The sequence below is a fragment of the Nicotiana tabacum genome, chromosome 11, assembly GCF_000715075.1.
Source record: "Nicotiana tabacum cultivar K326 chromosome 11, ASM71507v2, whole genome shotgun sequence".
NCBI classification, from domain to species: Eukaryota; Viridiplantae; Streptophyta; class Magnoliopsida; order Solanales; family Solanaceae; genus Nicotiana; species Nicotiana tabacum.
In genome coordinates, this window is record NC_134090.1 from 151092475 (window position 1) to 151104272 (window position 11798).

The following is an 11798-nucleotide window of genomic DNA, read 5'->3' on the forward strand; positions in this document are numbered from 1 at the left end:
ATAAGCTTCTTCAGGAAGCTTATTTACAACTGAGTACTAAATGAACATCCATAATATAAAATATTTATAACAATATTAAAGTTTATTAATTATTTGATGGAGACCAAAAGTGCCCACTTTTGAAATATTTAGACGACCAAAGCTGCTTAAAAGTATATTTAAGCACCATTTTGAACATAACCTGAACCTAATGGACCATTTTGTCACTTTCTCTGTCTTTTATGTGACTTCAGAATTGCCGTTCTTTCGCCAAAGCTAGAGAATTTGTGCTCTTTCGAAACCCTGGCTACGCTTCTTTCACTTCGTTTCTAAAAGTTCATCAAGCTGTGCTTCGTCCTTGTAAGTTCTTCTGATACGTCTCCATATATTGTTGTTCTCTTGTCGCAATTATTGCTGTAATTTTTTTGGTGCGATTCATGTGAGCTACTCTGTGTTTGTGTTTCTATTTGTGCTTTTTTGGGTTGTATGTTTTTTTGATTGTATGTTCAAATCAAGTTTTGGGGATCTATTTTTGTTAGATTTCCCTTAGGTTAGTTAGATTCTACCTCCGTCCCATTTGTATTTGACTAGCATTAGAGTTTAAGAAGGAAAAAAAAAGACAGATTTTTGAAACTTGTGGTTTAAAACAAGTCATATGCATTTGTTTACTGTAAATCAGCTCATTAAGGGTAAAATGGAAACTTTTTAAGTTGACATATTTCTAAATATAGAAAGGTGATCTTTTTACGACAGACTAGGAAGGAAAGTGTGCCATAAAAAATGGGACGGAAGAAGTATTTATTAAAATTTTAGTGATTTTTCACACAGTATTTATGCTCCATGTCGAAAAGACTGGGTTCATCTGCATCCACCACTGATTGATCCTTCTCCCCCAAATAACCTCTCATCAGAAATCTCAAACAAGCTACTACCGACTACTACTACCGACTACTACTACGACTACTACTACTACTACTACTACTACTACTACTACTACTACTACTACTACTACTACTACTACTAGTACTAACAGTAGAAAAGAAGAGTGATATTAACTTTATAATTTCCAATTTTCCATGCCGAAACATGTTTTTACTAAACGAACTACATGAATACTAGATTACCTATTTATCTTGTGGTTTCATTTGAGTTTGTCTAGATTACATGAATAAGAGTGTTTGTCTTATAGTAGCCAAACAGATATATTCCTGATTAGGTTATCTATCAAGGTACGGGTTAATGGTTAGTTTGTTTGAGGTCATTGACGTCAATGAAGTTGGTCTTTCCTTTTGATTTTAAAGTGAAATTGCTCATTCCTTCGTAACTATAAAATCTAAGAAAACATTATGGGGAATGAAGTTTTAAAATATTTGTATAATATAGATGGATAATCTAACACATAAATACATAACTGCAGTTGTTTTGACAATTTAAAAGCATATCTATATGGATTCACTAAAACCAAATGTTTATAGGAGAATTTTGCCAGCCCCAAAAAAGAAAAAAGCAAGCTGACACTTAGCCTAATAGTGCATTTGCATGAATAGTGGAATCAACAGTAATTTTAAAAAATTATGGAACATTTCCCTTCATTATTAAACGTTTGCTAGCAATGAAAGTAGATGTGCGGGTATACAAGGATTGATAAAATTAAGAATGAGGATATTCCGGCCAAGGTAGGAGTGGCCCTGTGGATGACAAAATGCAGAAAGCGAGACTTAGAGCCCGTTTGGACATAAGAAAAATTTGCCTTTTTCTCGATTTTTTTTTTTTTTTCCGAAATCAGTGTTTGTTCATAAAATTTTCAATTTTCAGCTGAAAGATGCATATTGGAATTTTTCGAAAATTTGAAAAACTCCAAAAAAACTATTTTTCAAAATTTTCATTTGGATCACTCACAAAACTTCAAAAACAATCCAAAATTATATTCATGTCCAAACACAACTCTAATTTCAAATACCATTTTCACTTGAAATTTTTTTTCTCTTTTTTTTTTTGGAATTTTACAATTCTTATGTCTAAACGCGCACTTAGATGGTTTGGGCATGTGAAGAGGAGAAGTATAGATGCCCCGGTAAGGAAATGCGAGAGGTTGTCCTTGGCGAGTCTTAGGAGAGGTAGAGGTAGACCAAAAGCATTGGAGAGAGTTGATTAGGCAAGACATGGCTTTGCTTTAGCTGACCGTGGACATGAACCTTAATAGGAAAATGTGAAGGTCGAGGACATGACCCTTAATAGGAAGATGTAGGTTAGTAGGCAGTTGTCGGTGTTTCCAGACATTTCCAGTGTTATTAGTGGCAATCTTGTATTATAATATTGTGGATTTCTATGACTACATGTTGTTCCTTTCGCCTTGTTTTCTTTTATGTTGTTCTAATTATTGCTTGTTGCTACTGCTCTTTTCTCATTTTTCCTCGAGTCGAGGGTCTCCTGGAAACAACCTCTCTACATTCACTGTAGGGATAAGGTCTGCGTACTATTTACCCTCCCCAGACCCCACTTGTGGGAATATATTGGGTTTGTTGTTGTTGCTGGCAATCTTCATTGATTTAAAGTATAAATAGAACACCTTAATCATTGCTTCTTTTTGGACAAAATCATTGACTATTCTTGGAGAAAAACTTCTTCTCTATTAGCTTATTGGTTGGGGTGATGGTCTATCATGTATTGGCACCATATAAAGGTTATGAGAGTCTTTTTGTTATAAAAGTCAATTATCATTTAAGCGAGGTATGGTGTTTGGGATATGAGTTGTTGGAGTGATTTACTCATATAAGCGCAAAAACTAAAGTTATAGGATGGAATCTTAGGTTGGTTTTTGTATTTTGAATTACGGTGGCTTTAAGTGGATATAAATGTAACCTGATAATGCAATATCGCAGTAATAAAGCATATTGGCTGTTGTCTGAAGCTAAGGCATATTGACTGTGAAACTAAGGTGTATTGATTGTATTGATATATCTTAATTCCAGACTTGATGCTGCCTCGTTAAATTTGCAAGAGCAATGAATGCCCTCGGGGCAGCATGTAGTTCATCTTTCTTTCAATATTTTGATCCACTTGATAGAAGAATTTTTTATTATATAAGCTATTTACCTCAGTGAATCATTGACAATATGCAGAATATGAGAAAATAAGAGAAAGTGATCAGTTATTGGAAGTTCCTTAGGTGGCAAACACCATCTAAATAGTATTTCAAGAAGTACAATCAAATACGTTAGCGATGGGTGGTAACAAGCAAAGGCGTAAAACCCATCATCACTCTCATCGAGGAGAATCTAGCCGCACCCGTCAACCTATTGATTCTCTCAGGGCTGAAGAGTCTTTACCCGCAGAACTCGTGGAAGAAGAGGAACCAACAGGTCCAAGAGTTCAGCTGGCTATGTGGGATTTTGGTCAGTGCGATGCTAAAAGGTGCACTGGACGGAAGCTTGCAAGATTTGGTATGTTGAAAGAGCTGCGAGTTGGTACTGGATTTGGTGGCGTTTGTTTAAGTCCCACTGGATCACAGTGTATCTCAAGAGAAGATAGTAGTTTAATTGATCGAAGGGGGTTAGCTGTAGTAGATTGCTCATGGGCTCGCTTGGATGATGTACCTTTCACAAAATTGCGCTGTGCTGCTCCACGTCTTTTACCATGGTTGGTAGCAGCAAATCCAGTAAACTATGGTCGTCCGTGTGAGCTGTCTTGTGTCGAGGCTTTAGCAGCAGGTTTAATTATATGCGGTGAGGAGGAAACTGGAAATCTACTGCTCAGCAAGTTCAAATGGGGTCATGCATTCTTGTCCCTCAATAAAGAACTTTTGAAGGCATACTCAGAATGTAAGACGAGCGCTGACATTGTTTCAACTCAGAATGAGTGGCTTTCCTCGCAAACCTCAAATATTCCACAAGCTCTAAAAACAGAGGATTCTGGATCCCATAGTGAAGGTGAATATTCTTCTAATGATTCTGACGATGGACTTCCTCCTCTAGAAAAGAACATGAATCATCTTCACGTGAACAGCGATGAAGAGAGTGAATAGCACCCTTTCTTTGTTTTCATTTGTAAAATGGAAAATATAGGTAGTAGTTGCAATAAGAAAAAAGAGAATGTTCGCTGAATTAGCATAGCAGAATCCTCTTTTCTGCTTAATGTTAGAATGTGGAGAGTATTTTTCCCAAGATATCTTTGTTTTAACACAAGACACCTTAGTCTAGTTATATGTGATCATCCTTACAAAAGTAGCACTAGTTACATGATTCCTAGTTTTACCAGTTGTCAAATTCGGACAAGTTCCTGAAATATTTGCTTGTATTGTACTATCAGGATTTGGTATATTTGAAGAAAACTACACGACAAGTGAGGCTTGCTTACCTTCACCCACAACCGTTAGGTCTTGGGTTCTAGTTATGCAGGAGGGGAAGTGTGGAAGTACTATAAATCCTCCTAAATTGGGAGGGGGAAAGAAAAGAAGAAGAAGAAGAAGAAAACTATACTCTTTTGGTGTCATTGGTTTTAAGGGTATGATATCTATAGAGGACAGACAGAAAGTGATATATTGGAACTAAAACAAATCAGAGAAGGATTGGTCTATAAATGCTGGAATATATGACAATGATTAAAGAGCACAAGTATTGGTATCAAGCCAATGATTAAAGAGCACATGCTATATATACTCCAAAAAGAACAAAGAAATAAGGTTTAAAGTCTAATCTACATAAAGTCAAAAGCAAAAAATTTAATGAAATGATCTTGTTGTTCTCAGAGAGCTATTTGGAACTAGAAGTGTTTGGACCACTTTGACCAACTCCTGTTGATTTAACCTCTGGGGTTTTCACCTTAAACCTCTCAAGCCTTAACTGAGATTCATCAATTCCTCTATTTTCTTGATCTTTGTTAGGACTCATCTGAGCTTCATTTTCTTGATCTTTATTTGGAAATATATTCTTGAAGAAGTCTCCACTTTTCAAGCAGAGGTCTTTGAAGAACTCTAGAATCATATTCAATCTAAGATCCAGTAAATGAATCAATAAAAGATTGACAAAAGGGAATTTTTGGATTAAAGACTAACAAAAGTTTTGGGAAGATGGGATTAGGCTTTGACAAATATTATGTTTTGATAAGTGAAGGGATTAGAACTGAGTTGGAATGTTTTATGTGATAATTGTTTATGTAGTTGTGTAGCTTTCTTGGTCATAAACTGGCAAAGATATTTCTAAGAAAAATCCTTTTAAAGACACTTAATTTGACTTGGTCATTTCATGAAGCAACTCATGATGGCTGGCTTTTTGCATTGTTGAATCTTCTTTGTTTTCTTTTCAAGGAAAAGGTTGAAGTTTACCACAGAAATATTTGATTTGTTTTTTTTTTTTACTGTTTACCTTTTGGTTCTATTTCGACTTTTGAAAGGTGAAAGAGTAAGAAGCTCTTACATCGTTGATATTTTCTCATATTTGCCCATCCTTCTAATAGTTGCCTGACTTGACTTTGACATTTGCCAAGGAGGAGCCACGTAGACAAACAAAAAGCAGTCCAGTGCACAAAATATCCTACAACGCAGGGTCAAAAAAAGACCGTATCTGTAAAGTAGACAAACAAAAGATTCAAATTTATTTCGTTACTACCAAATTAGTGTGTATATATATCCTTTGCAATAATTTGAAGCATGCGCTTTGAATAAGAAAAAAAAAGTCTCACTGAGTCTCATTCGTGATCCGTATTTTAGTATTTTTGTGAGTAAAATCATTTCCAATTCTATACATTATGTTTTAGGACGTAACATTATTTCTGTTTCCTCCCCCTTGAAGGAATGTTCAGGATCTCCACGAAATCATTAAATAGTTTTAAGTTATATACACAATCGGTATAAAAGAAAATTACTCTAGTAAAAAAACCCTCTTACTTTGGATTCTCCGTAAAAAAAATAAGAAAATTACAGTCTAATTTGAACAAGTGGGACTATAATCTTGCTAATCTTATCGCTTACCGTTAGGATCATCAATTAGATGGTGTAATTAACATAAATAATCTTCTCATCAGCAGCCTTTTTTCACTTTGACCATCTTTGTGGGCGTTTGGACATAAGAATTGTGAAATTTCTGAAAAAAGGTATTTTTTAAAAAATGAAAATAGTATTTGAAAATTAGAGTTGTGTTTGGACATGAATACAATTTTGGGTCGTTTTTGAATTTTTGTGCGTGATTTGAAGTGAATTTTGATTTTTTTTTTGGAGTTTTCAAATTATCGAAAAACTTCGAAATTTATCAAGTGAAAATTGAAAATTTTATCGCCAAACACTAATTTCGAAAAAAAGCAAAAAAAATGAAATTCTTTTTATGGCCAAACGGGCCCTTGAATAACATAAACAATCCAGTCAAGCAACCATGATAGTCTAATTGCTGACAAATTTTATTGATTCCATCTACAAACACATTTAAATACAACAACCACCTCAAATATCATAGGTACATAGCCAAACCTCTCATTCATAATAGATGAAGAAATAGATAGAGAGAGACTATAAAGAAAAAGAACTAGCGACATAGATACATAGCCAAACCTCTCATTCTAACCCTAAACCAATATTACATGAAATGCAGTGCTTTGAGCAATACCAGCTACCTATACAGGTTTGGTCTCAGATGAGTATCATAATGTGAGACATGAAATGATGGGGTTGTACCTGTCTCATTCCTAGGAAGTGATCTTAGGTACATTTCTTCACCTGATAATAATTTTGGCACTACAATGGGGCTGAATGTGGTCGGTGAGGATTCATGTAGTGGACTCCAACTTGGGGATTGAGACGTAGTAGTTGTTGTACTGAGGCAAAAAGGATAGGTGGGGTACACTGATTTACTAGAAAACGGAAGACCAAAACTCGAGGGAGAATTAAGATAGTCGAATCTAGTGGAATATGGTAGACTTTTGGGTAAGGTGTTTTCCAAGACAGGCCTTTGTGAAGATACTCCAGAACCGACATCTGTGATAGGTCGGGTGGAATGAGAAGAAAACCTATTTCCTGTAATAGCATTTGATCCAGGCTCCATGTAAGGGGTTGTAGAGAATTTATCAGAGCCATTTTCAAGAGAATAATTTGCTGAACTGAACCTTGAAAACAAACCCGAGTAGCTGGCAGTTGCAGTTGCTTCAGGTTGAAAATCTGTTGGTAGTCTGAAAAGGCCAGGGCACCCAGGTGGAATATCTAATCTGTCCTCAGTTCTAGTTGTAGGAATAGAATGTCCTACAGTTTCCGCAGAAGATTTGTAGTCATTGATCTGTTGGCTGAGTGAAAACTTAGCTTGTTCAAGTGCCCCCAGGATAGAACCTATATTATTTGAAGCGTTCTGAGAAACCAAGGCTTTTTCATAAGCTCCTTCAAAAGCTTGTCCTGCTTGCGAACTGCTACCTTCAGAAGATGGAATAGTATTTTCCAAGGGGTGCATAGGGGGGCCATTCGCAGACATAGACTGATGGTGACTATAAGCAGGTATCGGGCCATGATTTTCTGGACAACTCCCATTAGACTTTGAGAATGCAAATTCTGATGCTGACTCTGAGGTAAAAACTTTGCTGCAATTCTGATCCTTCCGTCGTCCAGTATCGATATGTGGAGTGGATGGAACATTGTCTGTAACTCCGTTCATGGAGCGAATATCTGCTTCCTGGAATTGGTTTGCATGATTTTGCAAATTTATCATTTCAGCTGAGTATGATTGCTCAAATGCCTTCATGTCATCTCTTTCTTCAGTCACGTCCGAGTAATTCCCAGGGTCACATGAATCCTGAGTAGTTTATGAAAGACAACTGAAATGAATTGTCTAACAGATCTATGCATTATCTTCACCAGCAAATGATCTATGAAGGTGTGTACTGGACTAAAGCAAAAGCAGCGAAACGCATCAAGAGCAAAAATAGAAGCAAAATTAACAGTACAAGTTAAGAAATATATGACACACCAACCAACTACACCTCAATCTCAAACTAGTCGAGGTGGCTATATGAATCTTCTGTTTTCCGTTTAGAGGATCATCATGGTTTGACAAACTTAACTCTAAAAACCAGAATCTAGCACTAGACTAAAATCCAATTAGGAAGAGAATTAGATGATATGAAAAATAGCTATTACGTGAATAAATTATCAGGAGTTCCGTCATTGTTTGACGGCTATGCTCTTGTGTATATTAGTCTAACAATGACCTCGGACATCAGTTTCTATGCACAGGTTGGTCAACAGATGAACAGTATAAATTACCTGAGCAAAAATTCATAAATATACCTGCGCATAGCTGTTATTCTCTCTGTACTTTTCTTCCCATTCTCTTTGGGCTTTTTCCTCAGCTTCATATTGCCCTATAAGTTGTGCCTTATGTTGTAGAGCTCTTTCCATGTTTTCATCATTCTCATCTGCTTTCCTTTGATTTTCTGACATCTCTGAAGCATGAAAGTGAAGTTGATTTTTCGCATCATTATCGCCAGCACTGTCCATTAAGGATTGAGTCCCATTGTTAGCAGAAGAAGGAAGAATCTCGGAGGGACATCCACCAGAAGTATTTTGTAATTCATCAGTGGCTGATCTGGTCCACAAAAGAAATGACGTTAAAAAGGGAACGATGATAAAGAGGAACTCTAATTGCACCGGTGGATATGCATATGATGCTCGTAAAATATGTATCAGGAATTTACCTAGCATAATCATAACTCAAACTTATTAAAGAACTTACCTGGTGTTACTGCGCCTTATCCGTCGGCATGATTTTCCAGAACGTCTTGGCGAAGAAGATCCAGTTGATGCAAAACTACTAGACCTCCTCCAGGCAGAATCACTGTATTTCTTCCTGTCGAAAGACTGCAAAGAATGATTATTACCACTTTTCCACGACAAACTTCTACCAGTTGATGGAGAAGATACAATCTCGGAGCTTGAGAATGTATCTGCATCATTTTCTTTCTCTTTCACATTTGATGAAGTTGGCTTTCGCTCGTCTCTATTGTCAGCGGACTCAGCACATTTAGAATCAGAGAATATCGCTTCCTGATCAGAGCCTGAATCAAACTCCTCCGAAGCATCAGATCTTCCATTGTTCTCTAAGATGGAAAGAACAGCTGCAGTGGCCTTCTCGGCTTTCTTTCTTTGTAGTGACACAATCTTTAGCTGCTCTTCCAGTTCCAACACCTATAACACATTAATTAAAAAGCATTCACCTTTTCCACTCCAATTGCAGAAAATCTTTGATAAAATAGACTAAGCTCGTGGTGGGCTGAGGAAGGAAGAAAAGATTCAAAATTTTGGTGCTTGTACGTTTATAAGCTAAAGACTAACCCTCTCTGATAGTTCTTCAGCTCTCTGCCTTGCTGTTTGTGAGACAGACCTTTCAGCCAATAATCGTGCACGGAGAAATTCAATTGTCATACTAGAATCTTCCATGCCAAGGATTTTCCTGATTAAGAAAATTATAAAATATTAAGTTCCATTTGAAAATAACATCCAACTCACTGAGGTAAAAAATGGAATAAAATCATCCCACTGCCTATGAACTTGATAAATCCTTAGGAACTGAACATGCAAGAGGATGCTTCAGAAAAAATCTTAACTCGCAAAGTACTAAATTTTCAATATACAAGCAGTGACTGAGATTTATATACCTTGAAATGTCGATATCCCACTCCCTCGCCCTCCCGAGTGGAAACTCCCTCTACTTGTCTATCTTCTTTATCGAAGGAGAGTGAGCATATTAGTACTTCATCTAATAGATAGCCTTATACTTGAGTGATGTTCCCTAGTGAACAATAGAGATGGAACTCAATTTCTCTGCTCTATTAATCAATAAGTAAAATCTAAAGAGGTTGAATTCTTAGTTGAATCTTTCAACTGAGTCTATCATCACTACCCAAGATTTTCACCTTTCTTTACCTAGAATTGACTTTGTGAGTCGAGGGTCTATCAGAAATAGCTCTCTACCTTCAAGCAAAGGAAAATACAAAATTTAAATTCTATGGGTTCAAAACCAATAATATTTTTAAAGTTAGCGTTCATATACTATATGTTGTAATTTTAGTAATTTTTTACACATAAATTTATACTACACACAGAAAGTACCAAAGGGATGGATCCGCCCCTGCCTTCAAGGTTGGGGTAAGGTCTGCGACTCTGCGTACACACTACCCTCTTCAGACCCCATTTGTGGGATTACACTGGACCCAAGAGAAACTAAGAAGTATAACAACCACATCTCTGATCTCGGGTGCTAGTGGGAGGTAGCAAGTACCGGGGTGAAATAGTTGAGGTACACGCAAGCTGGCGCGGACACTACTTTCATAGAAAAAAAGGAAAAATTTCCCACTCCCCATCTCCATCTTAATGAAAGAAGACATTTTTACTTCATCTGCTTACTTTTGTTCCACTAACAGTAAAGAAACAATTTTTACTGGGTTTCTGCAGTAAGAGGTGTTTTAAAGCAATCAAAGTTAAACCCCAGAAACGAAATAATCCTAAATCTAACAATTTCATAATTCTACAGTCACATAAAGAAATATCTGTAAAGTATAGCAAGATTAGTACCTCTGATCTTGATCTTCTTTCCCATGACTTGTCATCTTGTAAAAGAAGCTCAGAGTTCAGCTCCTAAAATGGCACTGCCAATTATTTAAATACCCCCAATAAAAGAATCAAAGAACCCAGTCAAGTTAGAAAAAAGTTGAAAAGAATGATGAGAGTTGACATAGTAAGACAAATAATTGAATAAAGATTTGAAATTTTCTTCACCTTGAAATTGAAGGTGACTTAAGTTTGAGATCCTAAAAAGGGAAAGGGAATAGTAGTAGTTGAATTCATGGTTTAGTTTAAGGTGGACTTATTCAGTTTATGAGTTTCTGGGAAGGGGTAGCTTTGGAAATGAAGAAAGCAAGTTGTATATTACAATTCGTGTCCGATAGAGACCAGACCAAGGTTTCCTTTTTACTTTTTTCTGTCCTTGTTTAACCTACTTTTTACACAGTTAACTCTTAACTGTAATAAATACGTGAGTTTTTGAGATACAACTGACTTGAACCTTTACTCCCGGTTACTTTGATTGTTTTTTGTTTTTTCCCTTAGTAATTCACAATATTTAATTTTTTCAGATATCAAAAATAAATTATTTTTTTTAAAAGTTATCTTTAAAATAAAGAGTTAAGAAGTATTTATTGTATTTCCAATGAAAAAATTAATGTTAATATGGTCAATTTCATTATTAACTAATACTAAAAGGTGAATTTCGATGGCTTGAGCTCTACAGGCACACGTTAAGCAAGGCAGCTAACGTACGCTTAAGACGATGGCTAGGCGGAGATCTCAACCAATTGCACCACGTACAATATCGGAAGAGGACGACGGAGGACGACGGAGGACGACTGGTAACACCGGAAACAGGAGTGCCACAACTGATAGGTCAAATGCAACTAGATCATTGGATGACTAGAATGGGAAGTGCTCCAACGGCCATACAAGCTTCGAAATGCAACAACGATGAGAAGCCAGTGGAGGTAGATCTTAACAATGCAGCGAGGAAGTTGAATTTCTCAGTAAATCGAGCAGATCCAACTCAAATGAAACCGACCTTAGCTGATGTGGTCAAAGGAAACAAAGCTTTACATCAGGGAATGAAATTGGACTATTATGCACCAGTAATAAAGGAAAGGACGAAGATCGTGAGGTTGAATAGAGCGGAAGTTGCAGAGCAAACACAAAAATGTAAGGAGACGGTTATTGGGTATGTATTGGATGGAAATCCTTCTTTCAAAGAGATGTTAAAGTTTGTGTAATGGAGTGTGGAATTTCATTAAGACACCTCAAGTGT

At 36.4% G+C, this 11798-nt stretch overlaps 1 protein-coding gene and 1 pseudogene across 4 annotated transcripts; one reads left to right on the forward strand and one right to left on the reverse strand.

Annotated features, from left to right (window-relative positions):
- The first annotated feature begins 202 nt into the window (after positions 1–202).
- LOC107804608 (uncharacterized) lies at positions 203–4183 on the forward strand (annotated as a pseudogene).
- A 2165-nt stretch (positions 4184–6348) lies between these two features.
- LOC107804607 (uncharacterized) lies at positions 6349–10866 on the reverse strand. Of its 4 annotated transcripts, XM_075225572.1 has the most exons (8): positions 10727–10844; positions 10523–10596; positions 9875–9922; positions 9607–9740; positions 9284–9401; positions 8685–9136; positions 8240–8537; positions 6349–7745 (listed from the first exon to the last, which is right to left on the reverse strand). In XM_075225572.1, the coding sequence occupies exons 5-8, from the start codon at positions 9386–9388 to the stop codon at positions 6579–6581; spliced, it is 2022 nt and encodes a 673-aa protein (XP_075081673.1). In that variant the 5' UTR covers positions 9389–9401; positions 9607–9740; positions 9875–9922; positions 10523–10596; positions 10727–10844; the 3' UTR covers positions 6349–6578. The 4 variants fall into 4 exon arrangements, with proteins under 4 accessions (XP_075081673.1, XP_016484015.2, XP_016484014.2 ...); XM_016628529.2 differs by lacking the exon at positions 9875–9922 and having other exon boundaries at positions 10727–10835; XM_016628528.2 differs by lacking the exons at positions 9607–9740; positions 9875–9922 and having other exon boundaries at positions 10727–10866.
- Between the last annotated feature and the right edge of the window lie 932 nt (positions 10867–11798).

Bases quoted from the DNA above. Each gene is read 5' to 3' on its own strand.
- LOC107804607 (XM_016628528.2), bottom strand. From the start codon at position 10,557: ATGACAAGTCATGGGAAAGAAGATCAAGATCAGAG. The intron at 9,402-10,522 runs GTACTAATCTTG...TTTCTTAATCAG, and splicing joins AAAGAAGATCAAGATCAGAG to GAAAATCCTTGGCATGGAAG. The intron at 8,538-8,684 runs GTAAGTTCTTTA...TTTGTGGACCAG, and splicing joins ATAAGGCGCAGTAACACCAG to ATCAGCCACTGATGAATTAC.